This window comes from Stenella coeruleoalba, assembly GCF_951394435.1.
Source record: "Stenella coeruleoalba genome assembly, chromosome: 1".
NCBI classification, from domain to species: domain Eukaryota; kingdom Metazoa; phylum Chordata; class Mammalia; order Artiodactyla; family Delphinidae; genus Stenella; species Stenella coeruleoalba.
The window spans coordinates 173600295-173617725 of NC_137169.1; the positions used below are offsets into that span (position 1 = coordinate 173600295).

General features: G+C 39.4%; 1 protein-coding gene across 3 annotated transcripts in view; it reads left to right on the forward strand.

Moving 5' to 3' along the window:
• COLGALT2 (collagen beta(1-O)galactosyltransferase 2) overlaps nucleotides 1–17431 on the forward strand; it is a 134990-nt gene that overhangs the window by 57841 nt on the left and 59718 nt on the right. For all 3 annotated transcript variants that reach the window (XM_079914216.1, XM_079914217.1, XM_079914218.1), the window contains exons 2-4: nucleotides 9734–9844; nucleotides 12304–12421; nucleotides 14186–14320. In XM_079914216.1, coding sequence (XP_079770342.1) covers nucleotides 9734–9844; nucleotides 12304–12421; nucleotides 14186–14320 — 364 coding nt within the window. The remainder of the gene's footprint in view (nucleotides 1–9733; nucleotides 9845–12303; nucleotides 12422–14185; nucleotides 14321–17431) is intronic.

A 17431-nucleotide genomic window follows, 5' to 3' on the forward strand; every position in this document is an offset into this window, starting at 1 on the left:
CTTTGTTAAATGTTTCTTGTATTTTCTCCATTCTATTTCTGAGATTTTGAATCATCTTTACTATTACTACTCTGAATTTTTTTTCAGGTAGGTTGTCTATTTCGTGTTCATTTATTTGGTCTTGTAGGTTTTTACCTTGCTCCTTCATCTGTAACATATTTTTTTGTCGTTTCTTTTTTTTTTTTTTTTTTTGATGGGTGGTGCTGTATTCCTGCCTTACTGGTTGTTTGGCCTGAGACATCCAGTACTGGAGTTTTCAGGCAGTTGGATAGAGCTGGGTCTTGGTGCTGAGATGAGGACTTCTGGGAGGCTTCACTCCAATTGATATTCCCTGGGGTCTGAGGTTCTCTGTTAGTACAGCGGTTTGGACTCGGAGTTCCCACCACAGGAGCTCGGGCCCGACCTCCAGCCTGGGAACCAAGATCCTGCAAGCTTCATGGTGCAGTAAAAAAAAGGAAAGAAAAAAAAAAGGAATAAAGAAAAAAAGGACTAGTACAATATCAAAGAATAAAAAACAAAATAGAATTAGAAAGATACAAATAATATTAGGAAAAATAAAACCATAATCGTAACAACTGCAACAAGTTAAAATAAAACCACAACAGAAGAAAAAAAAAAAAAGGTTGTGAGTGGGGGAAACAAGCCAAAAGGAGAGAACAATAACAAAGTATAAAGAATAAAATAAAATTAGAAGAATAAAAGATTTATTAGGAAAAATAAAAATTATAAAAGAATCAACAATAGTGAATCAACAAGGTAAAACAGAACCCCAGTCTAAAAGAGGAAAAAGGAAAAAAGAAAAAAAAAAAAAGACTTGGCTATGGGGACGGAGTTTAGGTAGGGTTGGAAACTAGGCAGGCGAGGGGCTTAGGGTGGGGCAGGACCTAGGCGGGTCGGGGGTGATGTTTGAGCCTGCGGCGTGGTCTAGGCGGGGCGCCGTTCAAGCCTGGGGTGGGGCCTCTGCTTAGCACATGGCCAGAAGGCGAGAGGCAGCAGGTGGAAAGGAGGGCCTCTGGAATGTGGAGTTCTGGAGTTGGGAGTTAGGGTCCTGAGTGAGGGTGTGTGGTGGGGCTTAGGCCCAGCTCATTGGAGGGGGTCTCCCTAGAGGTAGGGCCCTGGGTGGGGGTGTAGGGGCGGGGCTCGGGCTCTGTGCGGCAGGAGGGAGGCTCCAAGGGCAGAGGATTAGGCCCGGGAGCCCAACAGGCGCCCCAGTGCCTAAGTGGACAGGGAAGGAGCTGACCGCGTTCCCTTCTGTTTCTTTGCAGCCCTCCCCACTGTCTCCCCCAGGGTCTCCCCCATCCCCTTTGGACCCCTAACTGTGGGTGGGTCCTGCTGGGTGTAGGAACTCCTCCCCTCCCCCAGCCATCCCACAGGGGTGTGGGTCCTGAGGTCCGGCCTTTACTTTTGCTCCCCCTTCCCTCCCTCCCACTCCCTCAGGACCCGCATGGCTGGAGGGGACCTAGGTGGGCAGAGGATCAGGCCTGGGATCTCAGCAGGTTCCTGGGGGCCCAAGTGGGCAGGGGAAACCTGGCCACGCTCCCTTTTGATCCTCTTCCCTCCCGGTGGTTCCCCAATTTCCCCCTTCGGGCGTGAGATCCCTTCCCCTCCCCCAGCCACCCCTCAGGGCCGCCAGTCCCATCCCGCCTCCACTTCTCCTCCCCCTTCACTCCCCCCATATCCCACATCCTACCCGGTCGCTGGGGGTCCCCCACCGGTGTCTGGTAGGTGCCCTAGTTGTGAGAAGACACGAATTCTGTGTCCTCCTAGTCCGCCATCTTGACTCCCAAGGCACCAGCCTGCATCTTTAATATGGCTCCAGTGGCCCCACACTTACCAGTGTGAGTTTAGCCCTCACAACCTCAGTAGTTCTTGTAAAAGGAAATGAGTCAGTTGTAATTATTTCAAATTGGCTATTAGTTTAGGAGCCAAGGCTGAGGAATGAAAACTGACCTTCTAAAACAGGGAGAAATGTCAGCGTGTTTAGACGTTGCCAAAGAAACCTCTATTTTATTTTTGGCCACAGCCAAGTAGGAAAGCTCTGTCATCCTGCAAACATGTTTATCTACTGGTCTGCTCCAGGGTCTCTTGCTTTCCCCTGTAACAGTGACAATGCACCTGCTGGCCTGAGAACTTCATGAGCCAAGGAGATCCCTGTACATGCTGTTGATTGTATTTGCAGTATGTGTTTACCCCTGTCCTAATGTGACTTTGAATCGGAGACTCATGGGCCTTTGCTGCCTTGCACAGCTAGGGAAGAGGAAGAGGCAAGAGGAACTAGAAGCAAAATCAGAGAGAAAGCAGATGTGCAGCTTTATGGTAAGAAGTGGCCTAGCGCTCCCCCCTAAGGCCATGTGGATGTTGCACCTGTATCTGCCACCTCTTCCATTTCAGGTACTAGCTCCAAAGAAAGCCAGCAAAGACTATTGGACAAAGAGGGGACCAACCATGAGCCTCACAGCCGTATCAGGGCCACAGCTCTCCTGAGGGTGGAGGAGGGAGACCTCTTAGTGGCTGGCAGGTCCTGGTGCTCCTTAGAGATAAAGCAAAGTCGCTGTCCCGATGGGGCCTTCAAAGAAAATTAATTATGTGATGATTGGCACAGCTCAAGATCTGAGCTCTCCTTACTATGTCAGCCGGAGCCAGAGGTTTAATGTGATTTAATGTGATTCTACTCTGGTTGGGACAATTGAAGCAAAGTTTGAACAGGCTTAGCCTCCCAGGAGCCTGGTCCTCTGGCCAGTGCTTGCTTGTGCTTTCACAAACACTGGTTTTCCAGTTTGATTAGTGAAATCACTAATCACTGTAAATCACTTGTAAATCACCTCTCCAGATGTATCTTCACTTCATTTGTTTCCTTCAAGGAATCCTTTAGCAATGTCCGTTACCTCTCTGGGTGCCTTTCCTGATCTGATTGGGAGAAGGATGGCAGACTCATTTTCCACGGGAGTGGAGGGAGCTGTCAGTTTGGGAGAGAGCCCTTGGCTTCTCCTGATGGGGTTCACACCTGCTGTGTCCTCAGCGTCCTAGCTTGATGGAAATATCCATCTTAGCCACAAAGATTTTATTTTATTTTTTTTAAACATCTTTATTGGAGTATAATTGCCTTACAATGGTTAGTTTCTGCTTTATAGCAAAGTGAAACAGCTATACATATACATATATCCCCATATCTCTTCCCTCTTGCGTCTCCCTCCCTCCCACCCTCCCTATCCCACCCCTCTAGGTGGTCACAAAGCACTGAGCTGATCTCCCTGTGCTATGTGGCTGCTTCCCACTAGCTATCTGTTTTACATTTGGTAGTGTATATATGTCCATGCCACTCTCTCACTTTGTCACAGCTTCCCCTTCCCCCTCCCCGTGTCCTCAAGTCCATTCTCTAGTAGGTCTGCGTCTTTATTCCCATCCTGCCCCTAGGTTCTTCATGACCTTTTTTTTTTTTTTAGATTGCATATATATGTGTTAGCATACAGTATTTGTTTTTCTATTTCTGACTTACTTCACTCTGTATGACAGACTCTAGGTCTATCCACCTCACTACAAATAACTCAATTTCATTTCTTTTTATGGCTGAGTAATATTCCATTGTATATATGTGCCACATCTACTTTATCCATTCATCTGTTGATAGGCATTTAGGTTGCTTCCATGTCTTGGCTATTGTAAATAGTGCTGCAGTGAACATTGTGGTACGACTCTTTTTGAATTATGGTTTTCTCAGGGTATATGCCCAGTAGCGGGATTGCTGGGTCATGTGGTAGTTCTATTTTTAGTTTATTAAGGAACCTCCATACTGTTCTCCATAGTGGCTGTATCAATTTACATTCCAACCAACAGTGCAAGAGGGTTCCGTTTTCTCCACACCCTCTCCAGCATTTATTGTTTGTAGATTTTTTGATGATGGCCATTCTGATCGGTGTGAGGTGATACCTTATTGTAGTTTTTACTTGCATTTCTCTAATGATTAGTTATGTTGAGCATCCTTTCATGTGTTTGTTGGCAATCTGTATATCTTCTTTGGAGAAATGTCTGTTTAGGTCTTCTGCCCATTTTTGGATTGGGTTGTTTGTTTTTTTGATATTGAGCTGCATGAGCTGCTTGTAAATTTTGGAGATTAATCCTTTGTCAGTGGCTTCATTTGCCAATATATTCTCCCATTCTGAGGGTTGTCTTTTCATCTTGTTTATTGTTTCCTTTGCTGTGCAAAAGCTTTTAAGTTTCATTAGGTCCCATTTATTTATTTTTGTTTTTATTTCCATTTCTCTAGGAGGTGGGTCAAAAAAGATCTTGCTGTGATTTATGTCATAGAGTGTTCTTCCTATGTTTTCCTCTAAGAGTTTTATAGTGTCTGGCCTTACATTTAAGTCTTTAATCCATTTTGAGTTTATTTTTGTGTGTGGTGTTAGGGAGTGTTCTAATTTCATTCTTTTACACGTGGCTGTCCAGTTTTCCCAGCACCACTTATTGAAGAGGCTGTCTTTTCTCCATTGTATATTCTTGCCGCCTTTATCAAAAATAAGGTGACCACATGTGCATGGGTTTATCTCTGGGCTTTCTATCCTGTTCTATTTATCTATCTTTCTGTTTTTGTGCCAGTACCATACTGTCTTGATTACTCTAGCTTTGTAGTATACTCTGAAATCAGGGAGCCTGATTCCTCCAGCTCCGTTTTTCTTTCTCAAGATTGCTTTGGCCATTTGGGGTCTTTTATGTTTCCATACAAATTGTGAAATATTTTGTTCAAGTTCTGTGAAAAATGCCTTTGGTAGTTTGATAGGGATTGCATTGAATCTGTAGATTGCTTTGGGTAGTTGAGTCATTTTCACAGTGTTGATTCTTCCAATCCAAGAGCATGGGATATCTCTCCAACTGTTTGTATCTTCTTTAATTTCTTTCATCAGTGTCTTATAGTTTTCTGCATACAGGTCTTTTGTCTCCTTAGGTAGGTTTATTCCTAGGTATTTTATTCTTTTTGTTGCAATGGTAAATGGGAGTGTTTCCTTAATTTTTCTTTCAGGTTTTTCATCATTAATATATAGGAATGCAAGAGATTTCTGTGCATTAATTTTGTATCCTGCTACTTTACCAAATTCATTGATTTGCTCTAGTAGTTTTCTGGTGGCATCTTTAGGATTCTCTATGTATAGGATCATGTCTTTGTGTCCTGTTGCTTGTGGAGCCTCACAGCAGGTCAGGCACTGCACTGTTACATTTTCTACAGGACTCTGAAAATAGAACCTTTAACTAAAGCCTCATGTTTCCTCCAGGGAGCCTGCATCTGGGCCTTTTCTATATCTCTTTCTCCAACCCTCTGAAGAGACAAGCGCCTGCATGTTTTCATGATTACATATTCAAATGGAAACACACTTTCATAAGAGGGATTAAAAGGCAGCAGTTAGAATTATCTGCCTGGATTTCTGTTTATTTGCCTTTGCCAGGGGTGTAGAGAGGCAGGGCAGTTGGTCTTGAGGGGGGAATGTAAGCCTTCCTCAGTGGGCTGGTGTTCTCTGGGACAGTGCAGGAGACTGGCCCTGCTCATAAAAGGCCAGAGTGGATGAACCTGTGACCACAGCTGGAGGATTTGCTCATTTCCTCAGAAGCCTGAGAACAAAGAGAATCTTAACAATTTGGGGAAGTATCTGTACAGGAAATTTTTTAACTCCATCAGGACAGTATTTAAAATCTCTGCCTCTACTTTTAATTAGAGACATCTATCTTTGCATACACCAGGCAGCTAATTTCTCTGGATGTTTGTCAGTAGTGGATACTTAGGCAGAGTTTGGAGTTGTTTAGTCTGTACTCCAGGAAAGTAAATTTCATACAATGAGACCTTTGTTAAATTTAACTTTGTTAAAATGATTAGGAGGAAATGCATCAACGTCTATGGAGGACAAAGAGACTATAAATCCTGTGTAATGAAGAAACAACAGTCAAGGAAAGAAGTAGATGCTATCTAAATTTTCCTACACTATTTATAAGTAATTTGGGAATAATTTAGAATTCCTAAAACTTTTGGCTAACACTATCGTCAAGATTTTTTTGTTTTAACATACTCTTACTCATAGTACTTTGAGTGAAGAATAATGTGCATTGGAGTGGATTCCCAGTTTCAGGAATTGCTCTACACATGCTTCATACTGTGAGATGAGTGGTTTGACAATTCTAGTGCCCTTCCTGGCTATGATGCTGGCCATGATGCTGGACATTAGTGGCTTGTGGCAGTGTGTGAGAGTGGATGTGATTTTTGCTGACATGCTACACTTCTCGGCACAGTTGCAAACTGGATGGAGCCCGTGTCTCTCTCCCACATTGCTTCCTGGCCCACTTTCTCACCTCCTTGTACACCCCCATCTCTGTCCCAACGTACTTACCTGGTATCCCCCAATACCGTCAGCTACACACATCACCTCTCTTCCCTCCAGATAATGGAATGTCTGGGTGGGCCTGTGGGTCTCTCTCCCTCCTAGACCTTGTTTTGAAGAAAGGAGCTGAGTCTAATCTGATTTCCAGAAAAGACTTGAAAGTAGATCAAGTGGCCATCGGCATCACCTCTTGATCTTCTGTTTTTTGAATAATGTTTTAAAGAAGGATAGTTTTCGTTCAGATATCCATTTTATGAAATAAGATTTTCAGGTATTAGTCATAGACCTCTATCCTTCATTTTTCTATACCTTGTGACTTAAGTGCATACCTTCACGTTACTTGGTGTTTTATAGAAATTTATTCCCTACGTAGCATGGAGTTTCACCATGCTTTGCTTAACAATGTCTTTTCTCTTGAACATTCCTAAATATTCTCTCTCTTAAAGATTTCATTTTTTACTTTTGGAGCAGCAGTGACCACCAAAAGCTCAAGTAGGAAAAACAAAAACCATTATAGATTGGGTTTAACAAAATCCTATTTACTGAAATTGACATAAATGGAGGACATGACCACTTTTCACATCTCTTCATTTGCTCTTATCAAGGCTCTCAGGGAACCACTGCTGCTGATAATGCCAATAGCTTTCCCTCCCCGGAGGAACTGCTGAATTGCCAATAAAGTATAAGCCTTTTAAGAGTCTCAGACACCTCTATCTTCCCATGACTCTTTCTTTCCTGTTTGCCTGCCCTCCCTCCCTTCCTATTTTAATTTTATTCAGTGTGGTTTTAAAAAACCAAGAATAGGTGTTGAATTTTGTTAAAGACCTGTTTAGCATTTACAGAGATAATCATATGATTTTTCTTCAGGTCTATTAATATAGTGAATTATATTAATGAATTTCCTTTATATTGCACAATCTTAGGCTATGATATATCATATTTTCTTAATAGGATATTGGATTCTCTTTGCTAATACTTTAGGATTTTTGCAGCATATTCATTGAAAAATATTGGCCTGTAGTTGTGTGTGTGTATCTTTATTAGGTTTAGATATCAATATTGTACTTGCGTTATTAAAAGGACTTGGATTTTTTTTTTTTTTTTGGCCATGAGGCTTATGGGATCTTAGTTCCCCAACCAGGGATTGAACCCAGGCCCCTCAGCAGTGAAAGCACCGAGCCCTAATCATTGGACTGCCAGGGAAGTCCCCTTTTTTTTTTTTTTTAATGCTCTGGAGAACAAGCTACATAACATTGGAAATATCTAATCTATTAAGATATCTGGTAGAATTCCCCTATGAAACCACCTGGGCCAGTGTTTTCGTTTTTCTCTTTATTTCTTCCAAGAAAATTGTTCTGTTTAAGTTTTGTCTCTCTAATGGAGTCAGTTTTGCTAACATGCATCTTGCTAGGAAGTCTTCTATTATATCTAGTTTTTAAAATTATTTTTCATTGAGTTGCACAAAGTGACCACTTATGATATTTTTTAAAAATTCCTTCCATATCAGTCATATTCCCCTCATCTTTGTCATTTCTTATTTGTAATTTTTGTGTTGTCTTGGTTAGATTAACTAGTGATTGTCTTTTGTTGATTTTGTTCTCAAAAAAAGTAACATTTCTTTTGTTTATTAGTTCTGCTCTTTTTCTGTTTTCTACCTCATGACTTTGTCTTTATTTCTTTATGCTTGTTTGTGTTGTTGCTCTTTTTCTAGCTTTTTGAGTAGGAGTTCAACTCATTTATTTTTATTGATTTAAGGATAAAAAAACTGAATTTTTCTCTGACCACTGCTTTAATTGTATCCCCCAGCTCTGATATCTAATGTTTTCATTATTTATATTTAGAAGTTATAAAGTTGATTTGTAGCTCTTATTTCACTCAATAGTTGTTTAATAGAGAGTTTTTAATGGAATTTTGGGGGCTTTATTTTATTACTAATTTCTAGTTTTATGACATTGTGATCAGAGAATGCTGTTTATATTATTCCAATTTATAGAGACTTTCTTCATAATGTAATTGTTGGTCAGTTTTTGTGAATGTTCCGTGTGCACTTGAGAAAAAAGTATAACCTCTATTATTGTGTTCTGTAGATCCTCTATATATTTACTTTTTTCCCATTTGCACTTTCTTCAACTGAAAATGGTATATTAACATCTCTTATTATTGGTGCTTGTTTTTCCTTGCAGTTTCTATACTTTCTGCTAAATCAGGGGTTGACAAACTACAACCAGCAGACTAGTTGCCTACTTTTGTAAATAAAGCTTTATTGGAGTACAGCAATGCTCATTCATTCATGTATTGTGTATGACTGCTTTACTGCTACAATGACAGAGTTAAGTAGTTGCAACAGAGAGTGTATGGTCTGCAAGCCTAAAATAGTCACTATCTGGTTCTTAAAGAAAAGTTTGCCAACCCCTGTGCTATATGAAGGTACATGGATATTCACATTTATTATATCTTTGATGTGAATTATATCCTTTAGCATTATTAGTAGAATTACAATTTTGCTTTGTCATGTTTAATATTTTTTGGCCTGAATTCTACCTTATTTGATGTCAAGTTTACAATCCCTGCTTTCCTTCTTTCTTTTCCAATTGACTGGAATATCGGTTCATTTTTAGGTGTTCTGAATAACTTCGTTTTAGATGTATATCTTATACTCAGCATGCGTTTGCTTTGTGATAAAATTTGAAAATACTTTTGTTTTAATAAGTGAGTTAAGCTCCCTTTGAAGTGGATCAGTTTATTAAACTGTCAAGGTAGAACAGAAACAAGTTTTGTGTACATTGTTTGAAGACTTTTGAAGGTACTCTATGGTGTATAAGTGATGGTAGAGTTAATCCAAAATAGATAGGTGAAGATACCTTGGATTTTGAATTTTATACTGGGAACTGTTATTGTGACCTTCCCCTCTAGTGCATACGATTAAAGCAGCACTGGCTAAAATTTTTGTTGGACTTGAAATGAAAATGCAACTCTGAATAATTGCTTAAATTGAGGGTTGTTGTTATGTAAGTTAAAAGATAGAGTTTACATCTTGGATAACTAAAAATTCAAACAAACAAGAAACTTTCCAAGAATATTAGTTACCTAACTCTACTTTAATTCATTTTAAGTATATACTATTTTAGTACAACCACTTATTGATTCTATTGGCCAAGTCCTGCTTAAGGATCTAATGACACAGAGATGGTTTAAAGCAACATCTCTCACTTCAGAAATTCATTGTCTAGTTTGGACCATGAGGGAGTCATTTTCATACACACAATGTCTAGAACTGGCCATTCTCCTTTCAGTTAATCTGGGGTCTTTTGGTTTTCCCCCTCTTTCTTTGGATGACATAATAACTGAAATGTGTTGTGCTTTCTTTCATGCAGGGCAGCCACTGATCACAATGTGGATAATACAACAGAAATACTCAGGGAGTGGTTGAAAAATGTCCAGAGAGCCTATCACTATGTGGAGTGGAGGCCTATGGATGAACCTGAGTGAGTAGCAAGAGAACATTTTGTGAACTCATTATTCACCCTTCCCCCCTTAACCAGTCTTCCAGCCGTGTTAGGCTTCCAATCTTGGGGGCACATGTGACTTTCCCTTGTCTTTCATCTCTGTGTCTAGTAAGTTACAAAGACCTGCCATTTCTTCCTTTGACAAATCTTCATGTCTCTCTTCCTCTTTACTCCTGCAGCTACTGGCCAAGTTCAGGTTTTCATTAGTTCTCAAGTAAATTACCACAGCAGCATATATTTTTAAATATTGATATTATTTATTCATACTTTGAGGATAACCCTTTTATCCTTGAGGGAGCATAGTGAAAACTTTGTATACTTCTGACATGCACCTTGCTTTTTCACTCATCATATCTTGGTAATCATTCCAAAGCAGTAGTTAAGGAGTGTCTTCCATTATTTTTATGACTGCAGAGTATCATTGTGTGGATGTATCATAATTGTTTAATCAACCTCCTACTGATGGACATTTACGTTATTTCCAGTCTGTACCATAGCAATTTCTTAGTAGCCTCCATCTTCAAATCATTCTCTATACCACACTGTCAAATCAGTCTACCTAAAATACTAGCGATGTGCTGTCATTTCTCTATTTAAAAAGACTTCAGTGACTCTCTAGTACGTACAGAATGAAGTTCAAATACCTGATTTATATTTTTAAAAGATTTCATAAATTTAGCATCCCTACGTATACACCAATATTTCCTAAAAGAAAACTGCTTCATCTGGATGTTGCTACCAGTTAACTGCTACCAAAAGCTGTTGCTAATCATTCCAGTTACAAAGATGTACCTTCTCTCAACACTTGTATTGCTTATGTCCTATATCTTCTTCTTTGACACAACAATAAACTTAACTAACATTAACTATCTGATTCATGCATTTTTTTTCTAAGTATTTTTTAAATTTCTTTGGCAGGGGCTAAAATATACAAATACTTTATATTTCACTCAGTGCTATGTTCTTGGTGGGCACTAAATTTATACTTGTTGGATGAACAAATAAGTAAATGAGAACATGAATAAATATATTTAAACTTACTACTCGAAATGTTTCCAAGGCTACTACAATTCTAGCTTAAGAAATTGTAGAAATAGGATGAATTAAGCTGCTGAAATTTTGCCCAGGATAAGTCATTTATTGGAAGCCAAATATGTATTATCATAATAAGAAGTGCTATTCCAGAACAAATTTTTGTTCTTCTAGTCTCTCTTTATATAATATTTTTATTATGTGTATGTATGTACGTATCTACTTATATATCTCAAATCTCAGTATATGGTCCATATATGGAGCAAAATTTAACAACCAAGTTTGAACACTGTAAAAAATTTTGAACAATCTTTTGGAGTTCCTTATAATGGAATTTGGCCTAATTAGAGTAGCCCAGAAAGACTCTATGTACCTCTCTTGCATCCTAGTAATTTTCTCCAATGCCAGATTTTGACTAAATATATTGTATGCCAAGGTCATTGTGAGAAATACCAGAGATGGCGTTTTTGGGGGCAACATATTCAGAAAAACAGAAATTCCACTGATTTTTGTAGAAACAGTAATTGAGGAAGACATTCCAGAGACTTCCTGTGCAAAAATAGTTTTATTAATTTTATTTGTATGGTTACGGTCTCATTGTTTTTTGCGGTTTCTCATTCACTGAGGGAAATGTACTGCCAGTGCAGCATTAAGAACTTGAAGTGGTGGCCAGTTTGGGGCGGGGCTACTGCGACTTTATCAATGACCATACCAGTTGGGAGCTTTCAGAAAGGTTCTTGAGGGTGTGCTAACCCACCTGCCTCCATGGCCGTGGACGAGTCCTGGCCTGGCTGCTTTGTGGATGTTGATAGAGAGCCCAGCATTATGCATCCGCTCCATGATCTCACTCCATCTGGGGCAGATCAACGTGTTAGACTCTGTGGAATCGTTTACTCAGACTTGACCATGTAAGGTAAACCTTTGTTTTTCCTGGGAAACTCATATTTTGATGCTGTAACATTTCCAAATTTATTTGATGTCTAAATGTATAAGACTGTGTCTAGGAACATGAGCGTTGGGGTTATGCCTGGATTCAAATTCTGGCTGTACCCCTTATTAACTGCATAATGTTAAGCAAATGATTTAACCACTCTAACCAATTTCCTCAGCTCTGAAATGGGGAGAGTGGTAGCACTTACATCACAAGGACTCAGTGAGTTCTAATGAGAACCCACTGAAGTATTTCATGTAAAGAGTCATGTGTATGGGAAGCAGCAAATTACTTAATCTCTCCTTGCTCCATTTTCTTATCGGTAATAATGGAATAATGATAGCCATAACAGTATCGACTTCCTAGGGTTACTACTGGAAGATTAAATGAATTAGTACATAGTGCCTGGAATATATAGGCACTCAATAATTATTAGCTATTATTATTATTAATATTATTGCTATCATTACTATAGGTCTTATCCTGATGAAATTGGACCAAAGCACTGGCCTGGCTCCCGTTTTGCCCATGTGATGAAACTACGACAGGCAGCCCTTCGAACTGCGAGGGAAAAATGGTCAGACTACATTCTGGTAAAAACAGACGTTTAATTTCTTGACAACTGTTATCTAGAATGTTTCCAAATCAATTGTTGATAATGTAGGACTGTGGGAACAATCAAAACAACCCTTTTTTAGACATCTCCTCCTCAACGTTTTAATAAAGGCACAAGAAAAAATCTGGAGAACTTAATATCGGGATACCTGGATTTCATCTCAGACTCATTCCTGGCATTTTTAGTGAATAAGCAAATAAGCTCCTGAATTATTCAATCTCTTTATTGTAGTAGGCATAAGAAACTCTAATACTTTTTAGTTCATAGAGAATGCTATGGGTAAAGCAATATAAAAGGTCTTGACTTTTTAGAAGAGTTTTGGGGATATGAGAAATTGATTACGTAAAAAGAGATTCAAATTAACAGTTCTGAAATGCTATTATTCCCTTTTGCTCCCAAGTGTCTGGGGAATGGTATCTCTTGCTTGGCTTCCTGGTTGCTCCAAATTATGCTGGACTCTCCTGGAGAATTTCTCTCCATGAAGAGGTTCCATTACTTCCCTCAGAACTTCAAGAGTGGTCCAGAAAAATGCTGGACTTGACAATTAAGAATCAATGTTATCCTTATCCTCCAGGAACCTGTCTCAGTTGGAAAGGACAGCTCCCTAATCAGCAAGAAGCTACAGTCCCTATTCCCTTTGGAAAATTGACACAGGCTTTTCTCCCCCAAAATTTATGGGAACAAAGTTCTCCCTCTGTGGCCCCCAAAATCCATTTAATTCTTTTGGCAAACATTTTCCAGTACAACACTACAAATAACGCCAGTAAAGCAAAGCCAGTGTTGTTTCATTAAACTTATGGACGTCTGTTCTCTGTCACTAGACTCTGATTCCTAAAGGGAATACTGTTGACCTATGTCCATCCTCAGCCTCTCAGCCACAACAAAAATCAGCCCAATAGTTTATCACACACATAATTTCAATACAAATAATTTCATAGAAGTTTCAAATTGTGCTGATATTTAACGTTGTATAGCTGTTTAAATGTCATTGAAGTGTACAAGTGCTGAACTACAAAATTTTTGGTGAAGAGATTGACTCTCAAAGAATGAAAGCTTCTGATTATTTACTTTGTGTGTTGCAGGGGGGCGATATACATAACATAAAATCTACCATTTTAATTTTTTTAAGTGTACAGTTCAGTGTGATTATTTTATATGATAGAAACTGTTGCTATACTGTCCCTGTAAATGAATCAGTGTTAACATGGATTTCTGGTAAGAATGGGAAATAGCTTCATTGGTTAGCATGGGTTGCTATAATGTACTTTAAACAAAAATTCAAATTGTAACATTAAGATAGCATTTATGGATCGGTTTGGGGCCATTTTGGCTTTACTATAGACAACCTGAATAGGTGTGTTCGTTCGTACCTAGAGTGGGCACTCAGTGAGTGTGAATAAGTCCTTATTTAAGGGCTTGAGAGCCATTAGTAGCTTATACTTAAACCACTAACCAAGGTGTAGGTTAGGTCCTCGTTGAGTATGTGCCCAATGATGATACCAATTCATTACTCAGTGCCTTATGCAGAGCTAAACATGTGGAAGTTAGACTAAATGTATTTTGCCTGAATGAAAGCCGTCCAGCTGCAAGGGGTTTCCATAAGGAAAACACGGATAACATGGATAGCTGGTTCCATATGTCATGAGCAAGTTTCCATGATCTTTTGCCAAGTGTTGGGTTACTCTTGTACCCGTTACTGAAAAGCACCTTTTCATGCGACGTTATCCTTTTCTTTTCCTAGTTCATAGATGTTGACAACTTCCTGACTAATCCACAGACCCTCAATCTACTGATTGCAGAAAACAAAACCGTTGTGGCCCCCATGCTGGAGTCTCGGGGCCTGTACTCTAATTTCTGGTGCGGAATCACACCTCAGGCAAGTCTTTTGGGTAGTGAATTAAGGTTATGAGTTTTAACAAGGAAACCACCTGTCAACAGCCCCATCAATCTTTTTCTGATTTTCTCCCTTGAAACATGCCTGTCATTGTGTTATTGGAGCAAGCATTTTTAGGAAAGGTGGTAAATCCAGGTCCAATGCCACAACCCCATGAGCTCTTCTGTATTGATGACTTATGAAGAAATTATTCTAATGAACTTAGCATTAGAAGCTTTAAATTCACCACCATAGCTTGCTGAAATTTGTACTTTTTTTCTCCCTGATTCAGAGATTTTCAAAAAATTAAACATTTTTTTTGCTCATCAAAGCTAACATAAGAACACTAAAAAACTGGGAAGAGAAAAACGTTTTTTAAAGAATCATTTTAATCCCTACCACTCTAACATCATAGATGACAGCTTGCATGTTTTTAACTATATCATCAAGTGGCTATAATGCAATTTACTTAACTTTTCTCTTAGTTTAAAAACATTTAAGTTATTTGCAACTTTTTTTTTTTTTTTCCGGTATGCGGGCCTCTCACTGTTGCGGCCTCTCCCGTTGCGGAGCACAGGCTCCGGACGCGCAGACTCAGCAGCCATGGCTCACGGGCCCAGCCGCTCCGCGGCATGTGGGATCTTCCCAGACCGGGCCACGAACCCGTGTCCCCCGCATCGGCAGGCGGACTCTCAACCCCTGCGCCACCAGGGAAGCCCTATTTGCAACTTTTAACTATTATGATGACCATCATAATTAATATAAAATTTTCCATATTTAATATTATTTCCTTGGGACAGCTTCTGAGAGCTGGAATTAGTGAGTCAAAGAGTATTAAATATTTTAATGACCTTTGATATGTTGCCAAAATATTTCCAAAGAGATCTAATAATTAGAACTGCAATGGTAGATGTTTTTACAAAATTTGAGTTAAAAAAAAATTTCAAATTTCCATCATCTCTCTTTTCCATTGTAAAATATTCGAAGTCTGGAGATCTGTTGCAGTGAATGTTTATGGCTGATTATAGTTTTTATTCTTTAGTTAATAAAATAGAGAGATAAACTGATCAATGTAGTACATATCAATGTAGGACAAAGATTCTTTAAGGGAAAAATTATATGTTAAGTGTGTTCTCATGCTCAAAGAGCTAAATTTTCAGTCCCTCTTTTATATTTGGTTTGGTTTTAGATGAAGAATGAGGCCAGTGGTGTGCTGATAAATATATAATGACTGGTTCTCTGTGGGGGAAAACCCTTGATTGGTAGCATTTACCAGTTTTCATGGTATAAGTACTTCTACCATGCAAATGTTGTTTAAGCTGAGGGAAAGGTTAAGTAAATCGCGGTACAGTCACTTGATGATATAATTATTACAAATATGCAAAGCTTGCTGTCTATGGTTTATTTACAATGGTGGGGATTAACGTGATTTTTGATTTTATGGATTTTAAGCTACCAACGTGTCAACTGACTTGCAAACTTCCTGGCTGTAGCACGCTGCTGGATGCAGCGGTACTCTTTCGTTACAGTTATCTCCCGTAGCTCCAAGAGATTTTGAATGCATGTTATCCACATCTCTTTTAGGGACAGATTAAGTTCATATTTATAAAAGCCAGTCAGTTCCTTGGGGAGAAGCTGTTATATTAAATTGAAGTTCATACACTCTCAGTTAATAATCTGCAGTGCTTCACATGGCAGAATCACCCTGGGGTGTTTTTAATGAGTTGTACATTGACACCAGCATCGAGTGGATTATCTTAGTAACCGCAGCCTCCCAGTTTCTGTTGTCTTATTTGCTTGAATATTAACAGCTCACTTACTCTGCACAGTGAAAGTAAAATCTAAGCAATTTAGAGGCAATTCTAATTTGTTTCTGTTTCTGGCTCTCTATCATCCCCAGTGAGGCTTCTGCTAGGGCAGGAACAGAAACAGCCGATGACTTCATAAGCTTGAGGCAGGCCTTGGTTTCCAGAGCCTTTAAACACAACCAAAACCAAATGACCTCAGTTTTATCTGGTCAATGAACCAGAATCATTACCAACAACATTCAGTTTATGTGGAAAAAATGACACATCTATTGCCTCTGCCTGTCTGCAGGAAGCATATTAAGTCTCTTTCTCTCTTTCTTTCCTTCTCTGCTTCCTTCCTCCCTGCCCCCAGGATATTCAGTGATTCATTATCATCATGAATTTTCCAAGCTTCTCATTCTGACAATATTGTCCTAAGTAGTCTAGAACCTTGTATTTGACATGTGTTCTTAGGCGGTCCTCTGAAGAACCAGTTTTCCCTTTGTCCCTTGGAAGAATATTGATAAGTTGAAGGATGTTAAGTGATCCTTAAGTTTTAAGGCTTCTAATAAAATTGTAGGAATAATAATACTTCATATAATGCATTACAGTTTCCAAAATATCTTCACAGACCGTATCCCATGTGATCCCTTCTACAACCCTGCGAGATAGACAAACCAGCTTTTACCCCATTTTTTCAGGAGAAGAAACTTAGGCTCAAAGAGGTTAAGCATGGGCCCAAGATCAATCAGCTAGATGGTAAAGATGACTCTAAGACGCACAGCTTCTAAGTCTTAATTTGTGATCCTTCTTCCTTACCACGTGGTCAGTGTGAGCATTAGCTCAGCTAGAACACTAGTTGAGACCCTGAAAGAAATGTCAGAGACGAGACTGCAGTGCCTAATGTGTGGGTACTGACACCACTGCAGAAAGTGTGACCGTAAGGGAATGTGACTGATTAATGAATATGAGAGAACTTTTGCAACTACTGAGTATTGTGCCCTTCAGAGTGCTGGCCCTGTGAAACTTTACACTCATTCCATGAGCCTGCTGTTGCCTAAAATGTTTTTGGAAATGCCTTTCCAAGCTTCACATGCTTTTAAGTATGTTTTGTCAAGACACATCCTCATCTTCTCTGGAATGGGTTTGAGCTTTGGCAACAGTCAAGTTATAATTGGTGCCACTGGAGTATAAAGCTCCAGTGGTTTCTGCACCCCATGAGGGCTAATAACACTGGGGTTGTCAATTTACTGCTAAGCCTCCAGCATCTAACACAGCCTGGATTACAGTAGGCACTCAGTAGATGTTTGTTGAATGAACAGTTGAG